This window comes from Carcharhinus amblyrhynchos, chromosome 26, assembly GCF_965287045.1.
Source record: "Carcharhinus amblyrhynchos chromosome 26, sCarAmb.v2.hapA, whole genome shotgun sequence".
Lineage (NCBI taxonomy): Eukaryota > Metazoa > Chordata > Chondrichthyes > Carcharhiniformes > Carcharhinidae > Carcharhinus > Carcharhinus amblyrhynchos.
Window position 1 is genome coordinate 31,675,736 of NC_137349.1, and position 23,820 is coordinate 31,699,555.

A 23,820-nucleotide genomic window follows, 5' to 3' on the forward strand; every position below is an offset into this window, starting at 1 on the left:
AATATATGTGACAATAATAAATTAAATCAAATCCTTAATCTTCCCCTCTCTCCTGATTGCCAATCCAACACCAGTCCATTACCCACTTCTCCCACAATCCCCATCCAACAGTCACCCCCAACACAAACCTGTGAGATTTCTTTGTCTGCATTCCTGATTGTTGATCTGAATTCCTTCCCACTGATCTGGGATCTTTGCCAATTTCCACTTCTTCCAGATTACAAATGGATAAGTACCCTGTTCCCCCTAGCATCCCCCCCAACATTGTAAATATTGGAACTCTGATGAGTGCTTGTAAATACACTGTATAAAAAAGTAATCTGCATTTGGATACCTTTGAACTTGTATTATGTTTGAAATTATACTTGAAACTTGTACATCTGATGTGTTAAGTGTAATTTTACAAGATGTAAATTTTAAATGTAAACTTTTTTAACAAATTGCTTTATTCAATTTCGTCACAACTCTCTCCCAGTGACAGAGTGAGATGACCCTTTATCCAGAGGCCGACTGAGCCTACCAGCCAAGGAGAACATCAGTTTCAATCTCAAATCTGTGCTGAATGAATTGATTTCAGCTAAGAAACACTAGGGAAACTGCAATGGGCTTCAACACCATTGGAATTGGAGTCCATCAAAATCAACTGGGGTTCCTCTTCCTGCTCACCTTCCAATCTTTTTTGAAGAGTATACCAGACTGAATACCAGCTGAGGACAAAATGAGGCTGTCTCATGTCTTCTTTATTTGGGTACACTCACAGCACTCCCTGTTCGCCGTCACATTTGAACATAAGCAACGATATAAGATGCCGGAGGGCTCCCATTATTCAGGGAGCTAGGCCCCATCAAAAATGAGCACCTTTAGGACAGGAGTAGAGAAAATGTGTGAGAAGGGTGGAGGAGGAAAGGACAATTTGTAACTTCTCACACTACTCCTTAACCTAAAATCCATCAACTGCTCTTTAGATGCTGAAGCAAATGTTAACTGTCAAATGAGGACATGTTAACCATCACTTTCGGGCTATAGAGCATTGCATATTAGAATGCTTCCAAAGTCTGCCTAATGCAGTGTTAGTAATCAGATGTAAATATTGTATTAGTTCCTCCACAAGCTAATGAGGCTCTTGTTTCATTTACAGGGATCACCTGTACAGTGTGGATTTAGATGCACCAGCTGTAGATGAGATGCTCTATAATAGGGTAAGTACAAAATCAACATAATCAACAGCTTTCCGATGATGGATAAAATACAAGCTCCAAAAAATGTTTGCCCGTGTGGAGGTCATAATGTGATGGTAATCTTGAGCGTTGGTTCTCTCTTTCATCCCACCAGCTTTTGTGGTCAATAACTAAGTGTTGAAATGGTTATTGTCACATGAATTAAAACTATCCCTTCTGTTTGGTGCTATTGGATTACAGGTAGCATTGTTTGCACACATCTCCACTTTCTGCATCCCCAGACTCTGATGAGAATACCAAAGTCACAAAACTTCAGTGACTGTGTTCTTTGCGTTTAGTGAACAAATGGTGTAATTTTAGTGGGATTCATAGCGTTCTGCTCAAGGATCTCGACAGAGGGGGTGTGGAGAGGATGTTACTTCCTGTGGGAGAATCTAAAACTAGGGGCTCACTGGCTAAAATAAGCGGTCACCCATTTAAAAATGGAGTTGAGGTGAAAGTTTTTGCCCTCAAAGGACTACGAGTCTTTGGAACTCTTTTCCTGGAAAGGCAGAGTTTCTGAATATTTTTAAGGCAGAGGCAAATAGATACTTGCTAAACGAGGGTGTTAACAGTTATCAGGAGTAGGCAGGATGCAGATTTAAGGTAACAAATCAACCATGATCTTATTAAATGGCAGAGTCTGCTTGAGGGGCCAAACGGCCTACTCCTGCTCCTTGTTCATACATTGATATAATGTTTTCTTTAGATGCTGACTCACGCTGGAATATGATTCCGTATAGAATCATAGAATCCCTAAAGTGCAGAAGGAGGTCATTCAGCCTATCAAGCCTGCACCAACAATTCCGCCCAGGCTCTATCCCCATGACCCCAAGCATTTAGCTCGTCCCCCTGATGCTAAGGGCCAATTTTGCGAATGTCATATTTCAAAGAATCTCTACAGCACACAAGAAGGCCATTTGGCCCATTGTCCCTGTGCTGGCTCTTTGATAGAGCTATCAGATTACTCTAATTCCTCTACTCTTTCCCCATACTGCTGCAATGTTTTCATTGTCTAATTCCCTTTGAAAAGTGTTGTTGAACCTGCTTCCAGGCAGTGCATTTCATACTATGATGTCTCCCTTGCACAAAGAAAGTTCTCATCTCCTTCTTGTTTTCTTTTGACAAAGTGTCTTAAATCTGATTCTGCTAATGGACATAATTTTTCCACTGTCAAAAACTTTCATAATTTTGAACACCTCTGTTGAACCTTCCTGTAACCTTCAATGCTCTACCGAGAACAAGCTTAGCTACTTCAATCTTTCCGCATTCTTCTTCCTGATGCTGTTCTAGCCCATCTCTCTGCACACTCTCCATGACCTTCACATTAAAGTGTGGTGCCTAGAACTGGATATAATAATCCAGCTGAGGCTTGACCCCTGGTGATTTATAAAGCGTTAATATAACCTCTTTGCTTTTGTACTCTATACCTCTATTCGTAAAGCCCAAGGTCCCACATTTTTATTAACTTATCCAGTGACCTTCCAATCTGTGTTTATGTACACGAAAAGAATTGTCTTTCATTTCCTGTACTCCTTTTAAAATAATACCATTTTACTTGTATCACTCCCTTTATTCTTCCTTCCAAAATGCACCACATTTCTTTGTGTTAAACTTTATCTGCCGTGAGTCTTCTGTTTTCAACTGTCTGTTTACATCCCATTATCTGCTCTTTTTAAAAATCATTCACATGATGTGGGCATTGCTGCCAAGGCCAGCATTTACTGCCCATCCTTAATTGCCCTTCAGAAAGTGGTGGTGAGCTGCCTTCTTGAAATGCTGAAGTCCCTGAGGTGTAGGGTACACCCACAGTGCTACAGGAATTAGGGCAGGAATTCCAGGATTTTGACCCAGCGACAATGAAGGAACGGCATTTCCAAGTCAGGATGGTGAGTGACTTGGAAGGGAACCTCCAGGTGATTTACCTGCTGCAATATTTTTGTTGTCTAATTCCTATGCGCCTGCTACCTTTATCCTCCTAGTTGGGAGTGAGTTCCCGCTGTGCATTTTGCAGATGGTTCTGCTGCACTGTCCTGGATGTGCTGAGCTCTCTGAGTGTTGGTGGAGCTACACTCATCCAAGCAAGTGGGGAGTATTCCATTCCACTCCTGTCTTGTGCGTTGTAGATATTGGATATGGTTTGGGGTGTCAGGAGGTGAGTTATTCTCAGCAGGACTTTTTAGCCTTTGACCTGCTCTTGTAGCCATAGTATTTATATGGCTGGTCCAGTTCCGTTTCTAAGAATCTAACTGGGATGCGTACAATTGCATCAAATAAGACTCCTTTATAGAAATGATCATAGAATCCTGCAGTGTAGAAGGAGGCCATTCAGCCCATCAAGCCTGCACCAACCACAATCCCACCCAGGCCTCATCCCCCTAACCCCATGTATTTACCCTAGCTAGCTCCCTAAGAGGCAATTTAGTATGGCCAATCCACCTAACCAGCACATCTTTGGACTGTGGGAGGAAACCAGAGCACTCGGATGAAACCCACACAGTCACAGGGAGAGTGTGCAGACTCCACACAGACAGTGACCCCAGGCTGGAATTGAACCCAGGTCCCTGGCGCTGTGAGACAGCAGTGCTAACCACTGGGCTATAAAATGCTTTGTAGACATCACAGCGTTCTTTTCCTTTCCCTAACCCAAAGGTACTGAGCTCAATCAGTAGTGGCCCCTGACAACGCTCTCCTAAGATCATCTCCACGCACAACAGAGATTCAATCCAGGTCCTTCTTAGGTTACGTCGCTCAGTTACCACACACGGCAGTGCACGCAACAGCTGAGCCTTCCTGTTAACAATTTATCACAAATGAACAGAGTCAATAAGCTCATTGCAAATGCAATTGAAATTGTAATTGGCACACCCTGGTGAAAATCAGGTTGTATAATTTGCATACTATCCTCATTAAGGAAAGCCCAGCAGCACTGATTTAAATAAAGTCAGAATTAATCCTTGGTACTGAGAAAAAAACGTCTCCATTAAACACATCCCCATCCGCTGGTGTCAGCTGTCAAAATAACAAAAATTTGAAGTAATAATATTATAGGTGAGTGAAACCCTGGGGAGGAAAGTATGAAGAGCTGCGTGTTCTCCCAATCTGGCTCTCGCTGAGTAAATGGAATATCTCTGCTTGGTTTGGCAGTTCCCTGATTTGCTTTGTACTCTTATTTCTCACACCCACAGCATGGAGTACACACTGAAAGGACAAAAATTGTTTCGGTGCATCAATTCTTCACATTTCTGTCAGCTTGTGTCCCTGATTGTGGTCAGATTAAAGCACCTTAGAGCTTGCAAAACGGACATTCTGACCGATGACAGTTGTATAGCTTGATGTCTGTTGCTGGCATTAAGAATCAGACTTCATGGGCGAGAAGTAATTTTTATGGTGTCTCCAACTGTACATGTTGTTGTCGCAAAAAGCCAGCATGAACATAGCGTCCTCTGTATTGTCGGCATCTGTTATTTCTACGAACTGTTCCACAAATGTATCATAGTAAAGGATAGACAAATAGCTGGCATGTTTATATCATAGTAAAATACCTCCAGTGGCCTGCATTCCTTCATCGAATTCCCTTTGTTCACAAACTCAATTCCATTCCAAAGAGAGGGTGGCACAGTGGTTATCACAGTGCCAGGAACCTGGCTTCAATTCCCGGCTTGGGTCACTGTCTATGTGGAGTCTGCACCTTGTCCCCGTGCCTGCATGGGTTTCCTCTGGGTGCTCTGGTTTCCTCCCACAGTCTGAAAGACATGCTGGTTAAATAGATTGGCCGTGCTAAATTCTCCCTCAGTGTATCTGAACAAGCGACGGAGTGTGATGACTAGGGGATTTTCATAGTAACTTCATTGCAGTGTTCATGCAAGCCTACTTGTGACACAAATGAATAAACTTAAAGTTCAACTTAAAAAGGAGTGCTTCAGATACAAATTCAGAATCAGGAGAGTCAGTAACCCTGATAATTTGTCAATATATATATAGAGGTGAAGCTCCCTATTGGACAAGCAATCATTACAAAGAACAAACAAAAGCAGTGCACAGGAACAGGCCCTTCAGCCCTCAAAACCTGTGCCAATCATGATGCCCTAAGTAAATTGAAACATATCTTCTGCCGTTACTCAGTCTATATCTCTCTATTCATTCCCCATTCATGTACCCATCCAGATGCCTCTTAAATGTTGCTAAGGTGCCTGCTTCCACCACCACCTCTGGCAGCGTGTTCCACAAACCCACTACTTGGTGTGTGAAAAACTTCCTCCACACATCTCCCTTAAACTTTCCCACCCTCTCAACTTGAATCTGTGCCCCCTCCACCTTGGGAAAAAGCCTCTGACCATCTACCCTGTCTATGCCTCTCATAATTTTGTAGACCTCTATCAGATCTCCCCTCAGCCTCCGTCTTTCTAGTGAAAACAATTCTAGTTTATTCAATCTCTCCTCACAGCCAACATCCTCGAGACCAGGCAACATCCTGGTGAACTTTCTTTGTACTCTCTCCAAAGCTTCATGTCCTTCTGGTTGTGTGGTGACCAGAACTCCATGCAATACTCCAAATGTGGCCTAACCAAGATATATTCCAAATGCAGCCTAACCAATTACTTCAATCAGGGAGCTCGTACTCCAAGAGGCCAACCTCAGGAGCCTCGTTGAGATCTTTACACTTAGTATAAGACATTTGTTTTAGCATTTTAGTTCCAAACATTTTGAAGCAAAAGGCAAAATTCTAGCCCGGATTTAAAGAAGTTTGTTGAAGGAAGGAAGCTGAGGGAGGTAAATAGTTCTCTCGTCTTGAGGTCCTGGGAAAGAATGAATTAGAAGAAGTAACATGATGAGTCTTTAAGAGAATACATTATGGGAACTTAGAAAGGACAGGTGGGAGGAGTTGGAAGACTAGTGACTAGAAGTATAAATAAATTTGGAAGAATGAAAGATAAAGATTGGAGATTAAACAAGCATTGTCCTTAGCAAGAAATCTCTTATGTATATCCTGTCTACAAGTGTAAAGAACTGCAAAGATGAACGATGTTAGACTGAGAAACAATCAGCTTTGTAGAGACTTAAGAGATGTTCTCATCTAAATTAGCCACATCAAGATCTTTTCAAACTTATTTTACGTAAGTCTTTTGACAACAGTCATGGTTTCTATTGTTAAATGTTGGCTTGTTAGTATTGTCATACTGTTTGGAGTTTGAACCATGTATTCATCATAATTTCATCAATAACACTTAACATAGAATGACTAAAAGGCGTTGGATCAGCATGTATGTTAGTGGTTTCAGGTAATAATTGACAAATACATCTTATTTGCAGTGTTACTTCTCTCAAGGAATAAACTATGAGCAGTATTTCCCAAAAAAATTCTTAGGAGGCGATCTTACCAAAAACACTTGAAGTGTCGAATGATTGAAAACAGTAGAGAGTGGCGCTCATTTTCTGGATGAGCTCCAAGACACAATCATACGGCACTTAGGAAAAAAAAGAGGCAAAATGCAATTCTTGCCAGTATGGGGTGGGAGGAACCTATTTATGCCAAGATGCCAGCTGCTGAGTTCTAGGGGTTCCATTGCGCAGGTGCCCCAATCTCCTAGTGCACTGTGTACAGTGTGTACACAGGAGAGTGGGAGACCTATCACTGGTCCCTGCTCCCCCACAACTCCACCTGACATCGCTCCCCCCTCCCCCCCCCCCCCCGATCGTGCCCCCTAATCATTGCCCCGCCCCCATCCTGCTCGATTAAAACCCAGATTCCCGCCAGTCCAATCACCGTCCTGATCTCCAGCCCCCCAAACCACCACCCCCCCACCTCGTCTTGGCTGATAGCCAGTCCTAGTTTCTCTCCCAAGGCCAATCACCACTCTTGAATCCTCCCCCCTCCCCCTCCCCAGCCAGTCACTGCTCCCAATCCCATCTCCCAGGCCAATCGCCACCCCGATTTCCCCCGATGCAACCAATCACTGTTCCAGCTGATCCCCACACCCATCTATGCAGCAAACTCTCCCCTTATGGAGCTTCCCAACCTCCCTGTCATGGCCCTACCTCCCATCGTCAGCCCACCACCTTAAGGGCCCTCCCCTTTGGCCCAGCCCCCTTGCTCTGTCCAGTGCTTGGTGAACAATTCCAGGGTGCCAGCTGGCAGAGCCAGGGTGCCAGGCTAGCAATGCCAGAGTGTCAGGGTGGGGACCATACATGATTGTCCTCAGTAAGGACCTCCAACGGCGAGCAGGTAAGGACAAGTGAGTCCAGTCGATCATGTCTGGGACTCACTAATAGATTTAAATAATCTTATGGATATTTAAATCAACCTCGCACCTAGGAATGGCGTGAGGCTGATTACTCCAGCAGAACAGGGATGCTGCCTGGGATGGATCTTTAACTTATGATGAGAGGTTGGATAGGCTTGGGTTGTTGTCGCTGGAGAAGAGAAAACTGAGGGGTGCCCTGATTGAAGTTCACAAGATAATGAGAGACATGGATAAGAAGCGACTGTGCCCCTTAGTTGAAGGGTCAGTCACAAGGAGACATAGTTTCAAGATGAGGGGCAGGTTTAGGGGGGATATGAGGAAAAACCTTTCTACCCGGAGGGCAGTGATGGTCTGGAATGCGTTGCCTAGGAGGGTGGTAGAGGCGGGATACCTCACATCCTTTAACAAGTCCCTGGGTGAACACTTGACACGTCATAACATTCAAGGCTATGGGCCAATGCTGGTAGATGGGATTAGGTGGAACTTCAGGTGTTTTTCATGTGTAGGTGCAGACTTGATGGGCCGAAGGGCCTCTTCTGCACTGGATGATTCTATGATTCCAACTCAAGCTTCACCTACAGTAACTCTTTGAAAGTGAAAATTGTGAAAACAATGTGTTCCCCAAGAGATTCGGAGCAACTGTTTGAAAAAAAAGCAAATTGCCATGGGATTAGTTTTATTTGGGAGCCACATGAAGGGACAGCAGAGATGGATTAATGCTAATACGATTATTCTAAGTGCGCCTCTGAGGTCTGGAGATGAAAAGAAATCTGAGTCTGCTGCTGTCCTGTAATGATGATATATATTAGCTTGCTATTTGTTTGAATTTGCAAGACAAAGTGCACGGATGCTATTGTCAAGATGAATCTGTGGCACCCCGTGCTGTGCTTCATGGGGAAGAAATTGAGGATAGCCGACGCCTGCTTTTGGAATACAATTTTAATTTCCACGATAATTTGTAATGCATTTTCACAACAAAGTTACAGCCTGGTAAATGAGAAGCGAAATTGGATTTCACAGAGAGAAGTCGAGTGGCCTCACGGTGGGTTTCAGCGTTAGAAATGAGGTTTTGTTAGGATTTAAAAATGGAAAATTGAAGATAAATGATGTAGATCACTGGGTAGTGCAACTGAACTATTGTAACATAGCAACAATGGAATTGTGAGGGGAAGCACGGTTTCTCGGCTCCAAACAGCATTGTCTTTAATTATCATGGGTTGCCTGAGTTCAGCGCTGAATAAAACCTGTTATTCTTGAAAGGAAGCGTGTGGATGCAGAGATAAGCTTTATACCAGGAAGACCTCTCATAGCAACTGATTTATTTCAGTGAGACTTACCTAGCAACAGCCTGTCAGCGACAACTTTGGGCTTAACCAGCTTTGGTTGCTGGCAGCTTCATAGTTGTGGAGTGGGTACTCTCGTTAACATGGATTCTGAAATGTATTCGCTTACGCTGTCATGTTACGGCGTAAGTGGAACCACGGCAGGCAAAGGTACACGACACAAAAGGTACCGTTAACAAAGTGGTATTAGACAGAATCCGTACGTGGAAGAAAAAGAGGCCAGCTGAAATGAGTTATCAAGTATGGCTTTCACGGATTGCGTTAGATGTTCATCTGGCAGTGAGCATCTTCAGTTGCAAACAGTAAAAGAACTCACTTCACAAAGCAAATCAAATACAAAAGATTTAATAAAGAAACTTCATTACACCAACATTCAGGCCATGCCCTGGGCCTCCCACAATCCCCTCGATTTATACAGCACATAATTTTACCATTGGTTACATTGTCTACTTGGTCAGCTGGCCCTCACTGTTTGTTGCATTATAACATTCCAATGTTATCATTGGTTACATCATTAGACATGTCCTTTTGGTCCATTTCTCTCCTCACTAAATTAAGGGTATTTGCACGGGGAATGAAACATCTTTCATATGGGTTCATATTAAATACTACCAGGACAAATAACAAAATGAACTGGATACAGAAAAAAAAATCCATTCTGCTTTGCCTGATATATATCCCACCATGAAAGGTAATCCACTTTTGATTGCAACAATGGGTTGCCAAAGTAGGGCACTTAATAGTAGCTGCTGTCAATTAGACCTGCCACTTGAAAGGTTTTTTTTTTGCTCGAAGTGTGACTTGATAACAAGGAAACAGGGCAACTGGAACCTGAGCGAATGGAACAAATAGACTGTCTCCTTAACCAAAGGGCTTGGAGTGCGAAAAGAGTGTGAATTTGAATGGGTGAAGCCAGTGGGAGTGGCAGCTATCTCACCCTAACGAGGTCGTAACATCCCATATCTTCCATTCCCACCCCCATTATGCCTGCTCCAATGGGCTCAAGTAAATTCCACCCAACCTTTCAGAGGAATTTTGAATGTTTGGTGGGCTGAGAATCAACAAATTCTATACTTTGCGAATCCATCCTCTGAGGGCTAAGTTAGAATCTCCTGTCATGCAGGTTCTTTTCAGCTATTGTAAGTCACTTTTATGTTGCAGTGGGCAGTGGATAGGGCAAGTGTCACTCTGTTTAACACATGGGCCTCATACAGTTCACAATAACACCAAAATGAACGTAAGATACTAAGAAATAGGAGCAAGGGTAGACCAGTCTGTTCGCGCTCCAGCACTGCTGCCAGTGAGAATGGAGAATTTGGCGCTCAGCCGCATCTTCGTTCACTGCAGTGGGACAGGAGAATCCCAACTGTGTGAGAGGTCCAATTGTGCCTGCTCTGCTACTCAACAGGAAAATGGATGATCTGCATCAACTCCACTTCCCTGCTTTATCCTCATAACCCTCAACCAACCTCTCCCCTCCCCAGAGTGAGTAACAGGGCCCTGAAACCAATGTGGGTCTTGTCAAGGTGGGGCGTTTCCTGACTCGGGCTCTCTGCCTTAATAGTGAAAACCAAGCCCGAAGACCCTAGTTCTAGACTTTTCAGAGGAAGCACTCTCTCAGCATCCACCTTTCAAGGCCCTGAAGAATTGTTCTACGTTTCAGTGAGAGCACTTCTCCTTCTTCCATGGCGGAGTGGTATTGTCGCTGGACCAGTAATTCAGAGCCAGGGGACTCGGGTTCAAATTCCACCACGGCAGATGATGAAATTTGAATTCAATAAAAATAACATCTGGAAATAAGAAGCTACTGCTAACCATTGTCAATTGTAAAAACCCATCTGGTTCACTGATGTCCTTCAGGGAAGGAAATCTGCCATTCTTATCTGGTCTGGTCGACATGTGACTCCAGAGCCACAGGAGTATTATTGGCTCTGAAATGATGGGCAATAAATGCTGGCCCAGCCAGCGATGCCCATATCCCACAAACAAAAAGAAAACTACAGAGAATGTAGGCCTACTCTGCGCAATCCCTCTTCAGAGGACAGCCATCTCATCCCAGTAATCAATCGAATGAATCATTGCTGCACCCAGTCTAAAATAAAAAGTATGTCCTTCCTTGGCTAGGGTGACTGAATGTGTACACAGTATTTCAGGAATTGTCTCACTGAAACACTGTATAATTGTGGCTAGACTTCCTTACTCATGTCCAACTCTTTTGCACGCAAGGCCAGTGCCTTACTAATTGCATTCTGTTCAATACCATTATTTACTAATCTCTCGCCTTTTAAGAAATAATCTGCTTTTCCGTTCTACCTAACAAAGTGGATAATTTCATATTTTCTCAAATTATAATCTTTCTGCCAACTTCTTACCTAATCATTTAATCCCTCTGCAGCTTTGTTCCATACTGCCTAACTTTGTATCAGCAAATTTAGATGTATTACACTTTTAAACCATTTAAACCACTGATGTAGATTATAAATAGGTGAGGCTTGAGCACTGATCCTAGTGCCTCTCTATTAGTTACACTTTGCCAACCCGAAAATAACCCATTTCGTATGACTCTCGCTTCTGTCCATTAATCAATCCCCTATTCGTGTTAATAAATTACACCCCCCTATTCTCATGAGGTCTGATCTTTGTAACCAATTGGATTCACTCAAGCTAGATGTAACAGACTAGCAAGAAAAGTTATAGCTCATGGAATAAAAGAGACAGTAACAGTGTGGATACAGAATTGGCCAAATGATAGGACGTCAGTGGACATTTTTCAGACTGAGGGAAGGTTTGTAATGGTGTTCCCCAGGACTCAGTATTGGGACACTTGCTTTTTCTGATGTATATTAATGATCTTGATCTTGGTGTGAACTGGAACCAGAGGGCACAACCTCAGGCTAAATGAACGATCCTTTAAAACGGAGATGAGGAGGAATTTCTTCAGCCAGACAGTGGTGAGTTTGTGGAACTCTTTGCCATAGAAGGCTGTGGAGACCAGGTCATTGAATGTCCTTAAGACAGGGATAGATAGATTCTTGTTTAATAAGGGGATCAGGGGTTATGGGGAAAGGCAAGAGAATGGGGATGAGAAAAATATCAGCCGTGATTGAATGGTGGACCAGACTCAGTGGGCTGAGTGGCCTAATTCTGCTCCTATGTCTTTATGCTCTTATGGTGTGCAAGGAACAATTTAAAAGTGTGCTGATGACACAATACTTGGAAGTAAGTCACAGGTAGATAGGTTTTTGATAGACAAGGGAATTAAGGGTTATGGGGAGAAAGCGGGAAAGTGGAACTGATCCACTTCAGATCAGCCATGATCTTATTGAATGGTGGGGCAGGCTCGAAGGGCTTGATGACCTACTCCTGCTCCTATTTCTTATGTTCTTATGAAGAGGACAGTATCAAAAGGACATAGACAATTTGGTGGAATGGGCGGATAGGTGGCAGATGAAGTTCAATTTAGAGACATGTGAGGTGATGCATTTCGGTAGGAAGAACACTGATCAATTGATAGAAAGACGATATAACAAAAGGGGTAAAATCTTTAAGGGGGTGCAGGAGCAATGGAACCTGTGTGCACAGATCAGGACAAGCGAAGAGGGCAGTTAATAAATATAGTATTCTGGACCTTATTAATTGGGGCACAGGTAAGAGAGCAAAGACTATACGCTGAACTTATACAAGATACCAGTTAGACTGCAGCTGGAGTATTGTGTACATTCTGGGCTCCATCCTATAGGAAGAATATGAACGCATTGGAAAGACTTGTCTTATTGCTATGGGCAGGCTATCAAACGATGAATCACATTTACATAGATGATCTGGAGGAGGGAACCGAGTGCAGGGTGTCGAAATTTGCTGATGACACCAAAATTGGTGGAAAGGTAAATTGTGCGGAGGGTGGTGAGAGTCTACAGAAGGATCTAGATAGGCTGGGCGAATGGGCCAGGAAATGGCAAATGGAATTTAATGTTGGCAAGTGCAAGGTGGTCCACTTTGGTAGGAAGAATGGTAGGAAGGATTATTACTTACGCGGAGAAAAACTGCAGCAGGCGACGGTGCAGAGGGACCTCGGGGTCCTTGTGTATGAGTCGCAAAAACCCAGCTTGCAGGTGCAGCAGGTGGTCAGGAAGGCGAATGGGATGCTGGCCTTCATCGCGAAGGGGATTGAATATAAAAGTAGGGAGGTCTTGCTGCGGCTGTATAGGGCATTGGTGAGGCCGCAGCTGGAGTACTGTGTGCAGTTTTGGGCGCCATACTTACGCAAGGATATTTTGGCCTTGGAGAGAGTGCAGAGGAGGTTTACTAGGCTGATGCCGGAGTTGAGGGGGTTGAGCTATGAGGAGAGGCTGAATAAATTAGGCTTGTACTCGTTAGAGTTTAGAAGAATGAGGGGAGATCTCATTGAGACGTATAAGATGATGAATGGGATGGATAGGATAGAGGTGGAGAGACTCTTCCCGCTCAGAAAGGACAGTAGGACTAGGGGGCACAGCCTCAAGATAAAGGGGGGGTGGTTTAGAACGGAGTTGAGGAGGAACTTCTTCACTCAAAGGGTGGTGAATCTCTGGAATTCTCTGCCCGTTGAAGTGGTGGAGGCTACCTCGCTAAATATTTTAAGACGCGGGTTGATGGGTTTTTGATAAGAGAGGGGATTAAGGGTTATGGGGTGAGGGCGGGAATGTGGAACTGAGCCACGACAGATCAGCCATGATCTTATTGAATGGCGGGGCAGGCTCGAAGGGCTAGTTGGCCTACTCCTGCTCCTATTTCTTATGTTCTTATGAGTCTGTGATATTCGTCTTTGATCCTTAAGTGTATTATAGTGAATGAGTCATTCCACATAATGTAACCCGACAGTGGTGTCAAACCCAAAAGTAAATTAATAACCTTTATGACGAAACTATGTCTACAGTCCTCGGCACCGCACAGATATAAAGCCACCACTTTCAAAAATGAATACTGAGAACACGATAGTGCAGATGTATTTCTGTTAAACCTCTATCCCCCCCTCCTGACTGTTGGGTTTCACACGCAATCAGTAATTTGGTAATTCCATCAGCTGGCCATTTTACCTGAGTAAGCCAAGAAAATGAAGGTGACAGTTGTTTACTTCCTTGCACCAATTTTATCTTCTCTCCTTCCATTCTGAAGGACATTGACATTGTTCAGATACAGTGTAAAGAATCCCATGCCTGTACTCCCCACATAACTGAAAACTGTGCACTCTGGCAGCCTCAGTGATCTTTAACCATCAAAATGCACGGGCAGGACATTATGCGTGGGCTGACCCAGTATCACGATATGTGCTCTTGTGTGTGCTGGGAGTCCAAAAGCAGAATATTTACATCAGGGACTTTAGTCACTCTTTTTTATATTGGAACCCTTTGGTACTTTAATTCTAATCAAAAAACCCAATTTAAGCTAAGTCCAATCATGGTCCCCACGTAAGGGACAAACCAGATCCAAGCTGACAAGACAAGACATTGCATCCCATTTTGGGCTCCATCAAACAAAATCCAAGCTGACAGGATTTCACCCTTCCTGGGTTTGATCTGACGCTTTATCTAAGCTAAAAGGCCAAGATGGCTTTGTGAAGTTGCATCTGGTAAAGTCTTGTTCAATCTCATTGGCTACCCTGATACTTTACACTACCCGAGCTTAGGCAAACCACCATATTAACACCCCCCCACCCCCCCAGTGCAATGGGCTGGCCTCCTCCCTGCCTGATCGTGGTTTCACCCCTGCCTGATGATCTCACCTCATTCTTGACATGAGTTTTAACAGTTTGTGTTTCAGGTTATCTTTTTCCAAGGCACCTCCTTTTGGAGTACGCAATCCCACTCGACATGGGGAGGGGGCTGGTGTCTGAAGCTCTGAATAATTTCCCTCACCTTATTGAGGGGCACTGAGGCCAATTTCAATACCTCCAGAGCTTTCCTGACTGAGTTAACTCAGAGTAGACCAGAGATTAAAGTTAAAGTTTATTTATTAGTCACAAGTAGGCTTACATTAACATTGCAATGAAGTTACTGTGAAAAATTCCCTAGTCACCACACTCCGGGTACGCTGAGGGAGAAATTATCATGGCCAATTCACTTAACCTGGACTGTGGGAGGAAACCAGAGCATCCAGGGGAAACCCATGCAGACACTGGGAGAATGTGCAAACTCCACACAGACGTGATCCAAGCTGGGAACCGAACCCGAGTCCCTGGCACTGTGAGGCAGCAGTGCTAACCATTGCGCTACTGTGCCACTGATCAGAGAGAACGTAGAGCAAAGAATCAGTATTTTCAATCCAGTTATGTCAGTGTTACGGTTCCATGCCAGCCTGAAGCTCTCCTGGTCTAGGTTAGTTCAGCAACTCAATGAATCTTTGGGCCAATAGGGAAGAAGAGTGGATGGAGGTATTGGCAGGGGAGGGGCGGAGTGGTGGTGGGGGGGAGGACAGTTAGGCAGAACCCTGTCAGCAGAATTCTCTCAGCCCCAAGGTGGGGCTGCATTGGGATGGCCTCCTGATTCATTCCCACCACTAGGGATCTAGACAGACTGGCCTCTGACCAAAGGTGAGCAGCCAGTTAAAAACCTCAATGAGGGGCAATTGAGATGGGCTTCGCAAAACAGCGTCATCACCATGTGGGCAGGCCACCATTCCATGGAGCCAAGAGCAGAATGTGGGCAAGGGATGTGAACCCAATGGGCAGGTTTTTCCAGCTCCGCCTGCCGCCAGTGTGTGTCTGGATAACTGGAAGTCAATGGGCTTTTAGCTGGGCTGCCGATTCTCCCACAGTGGGTCCCACCAGAACAGGGGGGGAAATGCTGGCCATTGAGCCACCTGGATTCTCCTCCAATCAGAGGGCCAAGCCTCCTGCCCACTGTGCATTTTTATTTTCTACTTATGCCCTCAACGATGCTCCCCTATTGAGACGTCCTCTTGACCACAAAGCTGCCTCAGCATTGCCCACCTCCCCTAGTGTGGATACAGGGGTCCTGAGCCCCTGCCCACCACATCTTTCAGCATCGATGACCTGCCTCTCCCTAACTGTGCGATGCGCTCAGGGGCAGCCAAATAAGATGCTGCCTTTGGGAATTTCTCTGCTGCAGCTAAGTACAGCTCAGATCCCTGTTTGGTTCTCTTGAAATCATAGAAACCTTCCAGTACAGAAGGAGGCCATTTGGCCCATCGAGCCTGCACTGACCACAATCCCACCTAGGCCCTATTCCCATAACCCCACATATTTACCCTGCTAATCCCCCTGACACTAAGGGGCAATTTAGCATGGCCAATCAACCTAACCTGCACATCTTTGCACTGTGGGAAGAAACCCGAGCACCCGGAGGAAACCCACGCAGACACAGGGAGAATGTGCAGACTCCACACTGACAGCGACCCAAGGTCGGAATTGAACCCTGGTCCCTGGCGCTGTGAGGCAGCAGTGTCAACCCACTGTGCCATCCCAAATCTGATCACAAGTTCCTGAAACCTGCAGGAAAATTCAGCCCTCTGTCGCCAACATGGGGTGGGGAGGCTCTTCAACCTCATCCCACTCATTAACCTTTCAGGAATGGTGGCAGGTGAGTAATCAGGAGCAGGAAACGGTGGGTGATTTTCCCTCATCCTCATCGAAGCTACTGATGGTTGATTTAGCATCCCAACCTCCAGCTGGTTAAATTCAACCTATGCCACACAGGCTGCGAAATGCCCCTCACGTTGTACACTGTTTTGATTTGATTTGGTTTATTATTGTCCTATGTATCAGTACACAGTGAAAAGTATTGTTTCTTGCGCACTATACAGACAAAGCATACCGTACATAGAGAAGGAAAGGAAAGAGTGCAGAATGTTACAGTCATAGCTAGAGTGTAGAGAAAGATCAACTTATCATAGAAATGGAAATCATAAAAACCCAACAGTGCAGAAAGAGGCCATTCAGCCCATCGAGTCTGCACCGGCCACAATCCCACCCAGGCCCTACCCTCATATCCCTACATATTTACCCACTAATCCCTCTAACCTACACATCTCAGGACACTAAAGGCAATTTTTGGCATGGCCAATCGACCTAACCCGCACATCTTTGGACTTAATGCAAGGTAGGTCCATTCAATACTTAATACAAGGTAGGTCCAATGAAAAGTCTGATGGCAGCAGGGAAGAAGCTGTTCTTGAATCGGTTGGTACGTGTCCTCAGGCTTCTGTACCTTTTTCCTGATTTGAAGAAGGTGGAAGGGAGAATGTCCGGGGTGCGTGGGGCCAGGGTCCTTGATTGTGCTGGCTGCTCTTCCGAGTCAGCGGGAAGTGTAGACAAAGTCAATGGATGGGAGGTTGGTTTGTGTGATGCTTCATTCACGACCCATTATAGTTTCTTGTGGTCTTGGGCAGAGCAGGATCCATACCAAGCTGCGATACAACCAGAAAGAATGCTTTCAACTGTGCATCTGTAAGAGTTGGTGAGGGTCGTAGCTGACACCTTTCTGCATCTGGCCCATAGCCCTGTAGCTTACAGCGCTTAAGGTGCAGATCCAAATACCTTTTAAAAGAGTTTAGGGTCTCTGTCTCCACCACCAACTCGGGCAGCGAATTCCAGACACCCACCAACCTCTGAGCAAAAAAGTTCTTCCTCATGTCTCCTCTACACTTTCTGCAACTTATCTTGAATCTATGTCACCTTGTTCTAGAATTCTCCACCAAGGGAACAGTTTTATCCCGCCCACTCTATCTCTTCCCCTCATTGTTTTATACACCTCAATCAAGTCACCTCTCAGAAGGAGGGATGGAGAAGGGGCCTGGAGGCTGTCAGGATCAGGAGGAGGAGGTGATCTGGTGTGATCAGGGGTAGTTGGATCTGGGGAAGTTGAGTGACTCCTTGAGTGATTGCCCTGGGGGGAACCACTCCAGTTTGTCTCAGCCATGGGAAGATATGACATTTTTACAGTTTTAAACACTTAACTTGGCCCCTTATGGCAGACTGGCACCTCGTTCTGTTGAGACCCAGGCCAAGGCCACCCTTGCTGCCCACCCACCCCGACTGATCCCTCCAACTGTAGCACGAATCCTGACCAGAAGAGATGACAAGATGCTGGGGGTGGGGGGAGGGATTGAAGTAGCTTTGTGCCAATAAGCCAATCTGCAGATAGCCAATCAGGCTTATTTAAGTCCAATTAAAGGAGGCCTTGTAGAATTTTCCACTCAACCTCTAGCTTCCCACTCCATCAGGGACTAGTTTAGGTGCTTGTGGGTGGGCATCTAGCAACAAGCCCGAGTTTGAGAGTGGGTGAGGCAGAGTGACAAAGTTCCAGACAGGCTCAAAGGCCCTCTCTGCTAACTTGGGCATGAGAGCAGCACATTCTGCCCTCCAGAGGGGCTTTGTCTGCACAGTGGTGGCCAGACCTCGGAAACCATTATTAATTAAAAATTTAAAAATAAATTTTGAGAGAGAGAGAACACCGCTATTTTGAAGCACCCTCTTTTTTTACCCACCTATCTTCACAGCTTGCTGCTCCTCCTGAGCTAGGAGGTCCCTGATTGGCTCTTTAGCTTCCAGAGCCCGCCTGCTACCCTCAGTTGGACTGGGGCCTGCTCCCCTGAGTGAGCCAGTCAATGACTGTTTCTACCTTTGCTGGATTGGCCAGGGAGAAAAGTGGGCAGTGTTCCAACTCCAGGTTGGTTGCCATAATGCCCTTACTGGTAGCTGATGTGTGGGGCTTTGTAGCCACCCTTTCTTGGAATGTTAGAACAGTTTACTGAGCTGAGAACCTAATGACACGAGGCCTAGCAGCAAATAAATATAGAGACAGGGAAAAAAAAACTGCTTATTTTAAAAAAAAATTGAATAGTGGACAAAACCTCCCACGCATTAAAATCCGAGGTAAGGATGGTAGGTGCGGCATCTGTGAAAGAAAGTTGCCACAATCTCTGCCAATTTGATGGGTTTTTTTCCTTTTAATGAGCCAACGGGCAACTGATTTTACAAAACAGCAAGTAGAAAAAAAATCAAAACAAATCAGGAATAAAGCTCGTTAAATGACAGACCTTCTAATTGTATTGGCTTCCAAAATCCAGTACTCGGATCTGAATAAAATGAAATCATTTTTGTAGCTTCCTCCTTCACAGCTTGCTATTACCTTTGCGATTATTGTACCTACGTAGGCACGCTGGGCTGTCAATTAAAGAAGGACTCTTTACGGCTCCCAAATAGCGTCATCTCAACACTTTCACCGCATCTGAGAAAGCTGAAATGGATTTTGTAGCCAGTGAATCAATTTAAATCTATTCCCCTCAATTTCTGCACAGGGTATGCTTTTAATGAAGTGAGTCGCAGGAGTTAATAATTATAATAGTGGCTTTTTCGAAGAATCCTGCGTGCACTGTTTAATGGTTTTGGAAACTTGCAGCCTGAATTTCAAACATCCCGGTCGGAATTCTTCGGCCGTTCACGCCCCGCCACCACTACCAGCCCGGGCGGAGAATTTGGCGCTCGGCCGAATCTTCGTTCACTGTAGCGGGACTGGCAAACCCCAACTGCGAGTGAGTCCAGAGAATCCGATCCCTCGTCGATAGCGTTCTCACACAAGTTCAATCAGTGACCAGAGTGGAGAGGTTGGTGGGGGGGGAGGGGGGGGAGATTGGGTTGGTAGGGGGATGTTGGGGGGGTTGGTGGGAGGATGGAGGGTGGGGGGGGGGGGATTGGTGGGGGGTGGTTGGGGGTTGGAGGGTGGGGGGATGTGGTGGGGGTGGGGGAGTTGGGGAGGGTGGGGGGGGTGAGGAGATGGGGAGGATGGGTGGGGGTGGGGGGTGGAATTCAGAGGTTTAATAATGAGATGATAATGTATGACTTTCCTGATGTCACGTCACTGGCAGGGGCAGGGAACAATCGCACTAGACGTCTCCGTCAACGTGGATAGGGGCATCTGGCAAGATCTTCTGCTCCCATTGTCGAATCTGCCTGACAAAAACGGGAGTGCAAGATCCCAGCCCCAGTTGTTAAGAGTATCATAAAGGAGTAGGGAGAGGGAGGATTTTTACTCCTAATTTCCATCCCTCAGAGAAAAGTGAAAGTGTACGTGCTTCAGGTGAGAACAGGATCAGGCTCTCGCCCTGGCCAAATAATCTGCCGGTACTCAGGAGATTTGCACATAAACTTTTCACCCAGTCAGGCAAACCTGCCAGCAACTTGGAGAAACTTAGAAAGCTGGGAGCAGCCATTTCTGGATAGGGAGCCTGCAGATGAAGATGAGGTCCAAAGAGATGCAGATAATGGCCCTCAGGCCACATTTGCATAGGTAAAATTGTGGTCGCAGGATAGGAGGTAGGACAGGGCCACGGTGCGTATTCTGGACCTCAGTCTCAAGGGGATAGGTTGATGCCCGTGGGGGGGTGGCGGGGGGTGGGGTGTGAAGAGCAAGGAGAGTAACTAGAAACTATCAGATGGATTGAAGCCTGGGTCGGCATTCGCAGTATGGTGGGGGAGGGGGGTAGTGAGGGCAGCAGCGTGGGAGAGGAGTGTTTGGGTATTGGGGCTGGAAGGCAGGTTAATGGAGGTTGGGGGTGGCACTGATTAGGCCAATGGTTTAATGGTGGCACTCCTGCAATCCCATAATCCGAGCTCAAGAACTCAGCTAGTTTTGTGTTGCAAGTGTTCTGCTGGGCTGGGTTTCCAGAGTATATAGTGGGCAATTGTGCCGTATACGGAAGGGCAAACTAACCGTCAGTTGGGCATTTGACCCTTTCCCTCCTGAATGTCCTTGCCTGGTTTGGCACTCTTCAAGTCAAAACCAATGCCAGTTTAGGAGGCCCCACAGTGCCCTAAAGATGTGGCTCCTTTTCCAGGTTGGAGATTTTTTTTAGCAAGGTGGTTGAAAAGGAGAGAGTAGAAATTGAGGTGGGAGAGGTTGAAAGCCTACAGACTGGATGGATTCTTGCTGGCAGGATCACGCCATATAATTAAGTGGAAATTTCCCTGTTGATAAATAGAAAATTACTTAATGTGAATAATGAACTGCTTTTGACTCAATTACATTAGTCAAACAGATATTGTTGAATAAATTACATGTCAGTGATTTATGTCGAGTTTTAAATATACCTACCTTTAGTGGGGAATTGACACGGATTTAAAATACATGAGTTAAATAGCATTTTTCATTTGACGTGGCACTTAATAAAAGAAATGCAACTTACAGGTTGGATCGTATAGCATGGGACAGAAAAAAGCCTTTCTGAATATTTCTTTGCATTATACACTTGGTTTTGCCTACAGCAACTCGCATCAGAATGGAACTTTTCTTTCCCCTTCTATCCAGTTCCTTCCTTCTCTCCCATTCATTCAGCCCGCACCCCCGCTTCTGAATCATGGAATCCCTACAATGCAGAGGTGGCCATCTGGTCCATCAAATGTGTACCAACTCTCTGATGGGGTATCGTACACAGGCCCTTTCCCTATCGCTTTAATCCCACACATTTTCCATGGCTAATTCCATTTAACCTACACATCTTGGGATACTAAGGGGCAATTTAGCATGGGCAATTCACCTAACTGCTCATCTTTGGTGTGTGAGAGGAAACCGGAGTTTGCAGGTTAGCCCAATTGGCTGGATAACTGGTGTGTGATGCAGAGTGATCCCAACAGCACAGGTTCAATTTCTGTACTGGTGAGGTTAATCATGAATGGTCCTTCTCAACGTTGCCCCTTGTCTGAGCTGTGGTGGTCCTCAGGTTAAATCACCACCAGTCAGCTCTCCCCCTCAAAGGGTCATCTGGGACATTGACAACTTTAACTTTATAAACTACACATCCCTAATTTTTCTAGACAAATCATTGGGAATCATTGGACATGACAAAAAAGTACCTGGTCTGAAACCCAACCCAATAGTTGCCCAGTTTGAACTCTCCAAGGAAAAAGTGGTCCGCCCTCAACAGGTTCAGGACTGGTCACGGCCCCTGCTTGGCCAACCTCCACAGATGGGAAATAGGGCCAGCTTCCTATGCACTTGTGGAAGAGAACCCCATCTGATAGAAGCCACAGACTCAGGAGAGGCCTCTCTGCACTGTACGAAGCTGGACCTGAAGCAACTGCTTGGCTCAGGGACGTGCACTGTGGGGGTTCTATGGCTCTATTCTATGGTTCTGCAGACTTAACATTTGCAAAATAAAAGAACATTTTCCTGGAAATGTTGCTCTTTGTCGTGACTTGATACAACCGAGTCGCTTGCTAGGCCACTTCATGAGCACCCAATGCCCAGCAGGAATCACTGAATGACGTGGTCAGGAATGGGAATTCTCCTGACAGCAATACTGAAGATAACAGTAGAACTTCAACCGCTCACCAGCAAGGATCAACAAACTCAGCGCGCGCCAGAGATTAAACCAGGTGCCTGTAGTGTAAGGATATGGTATATAGAGGGTTAATGTAGGATTGAGTATAGTACCTACCACATAATGATGTAAGAAGGCACATGACCCAGAGCTAGGGTCAGTACGGTGTTGAGCATAAACCTATTAAAATCATTGATCACAGAATCTTACAGTGCAGAAGGAGGCCATTTGGCCCATTGAGTTCTTACTGACCACAGGTCCTATCCCCATAACCCCGTGCATTTACCCAAGCTGGTCCTCTTGACACCAAAGGGCAATTTAGCATGGCCACTCAATCTAACCTGCACGTCTTTGAACTGTGGAAGGAAACTGGAGTACCCAGAGGAAACCCACGCAGACAAGGGGAGAATGTGCAAACTCCTCGCAGACAGTGACCTAAGCCAGGAATTGAACCTGGGTCTCTGGCACTACAAGGCAGCAGTGCTAACCACTGTGCCACCGTGCCACCCAGAGGTGCAAAACCCTGTAAGATCTGGACATGGAGGCTCCTTTCCTGTACCCTTAACTGTGCATATCTGGGCAGTTAATAAAGACCCGCTGTTAATATACAGAAGGTCACAAAGACCTCCTTTAACAGCCATGTTCTGTAAGCAACTCCATTACAACAAGACCCTCCATGCCTGTATATCTTAGTTCCATAACAACCAGAACATTTGTCAATTGAGGATCTCCTTGGCTCATTCAGAAGTGGATAAGTGAGGGACCTTTTCCTTTGTGACAGTGTGGATAAGAAGGGAGTTCAGTCAATTTCAATTCATGTGTTGAGAATGAATACTTACAGCGGTAAACAACACCAAATGTGACGTTAATTTGAAGCTAATTTGACAATTTTGCCATCTCTCACAAGAACCATTCTGTTTTCAAAAGTTTAATTCATTTTGAAGTTATTTCAGATGGGCTTCAGATATATTTATTATAAATAGTGCAATTTTTCATTTGACAGAAATGGCCCTGAAAGATTGAAATATCATTTTTTTTACCTTTTTTCATTTCGTTCTTTCATTTTACAGTGAGAAGCGATTTCCCTTTAACATTGTTTAGTGGCAAATCGAAAAATGTGGCGCGATGGATTCTACATTGTTCAGACAAGTACAGGGTGCATTGGGCCAGTTGTAGTTGTGCTTTGTTTTTGCAGCTGTGGTGGGCCAATTATTCAGCGATGGCGCCTAGCATCCCAAGTAATGCACTAATCGCACAAACCAGCGGGATTCCAGGAGAGTGCTACGTATTAAAAAAGCTGCAAATTTTTTTTTTGTAGATTAGAGAAAGCGTGTCAAGAATCGACTCACCATTTGTGTGGAGTTCTGTGCAATTATAACTCCATTTCCATACTCCACAAAACCTAAAGCGACCACGGTGATTATGGGTCAGTGGTGTAAAACCGTATCATTACAAGAGGACACAATTTAGTCATTTTATTTTCTTTTGTAGTCACAGAATCCACAATTAAAATGGCCACTGTTGGTTTTGTGATATTTCCCCCCCCCCACTGTGATGCTTGTGTTAGCACTTGACACAAGGGTCAATCAAATGTGCCTAGTGACAACTCATGGACGTATTAACAAGCATGTGACAAATTGAATAGAAGTTCATATTCAACGTACTGCACTTAATTAATTTCTGCAGATGAGATTGTCCTGC

General features: G+C 45.2%; 1 protein-coding gene across 1 annotated transcript in view; it reads left to right on the forward strand.

Annotated features, from left to right (window-relative positions):
- Positions 1-23,820, forward strand: part of sema6bb (sema domain, transmembrane domain (TM), and cytoplasmic domain, (semaphorin) 6Bb) — a 588,988-nt gene that overhangs the window by 346,973 nt on the left and 218,195 nt on the right. The window contains exon 5 of the mRNA XM_080212572.1: positions 1,139-1,199. Within this exon, the coding sequence (XP_080068698.1) occupies positions 1,139-1,199 (61 nt within the window). The remainder of the gene's footprint in view (positions 1-1,138; positions 1,200-23,820) is intronic.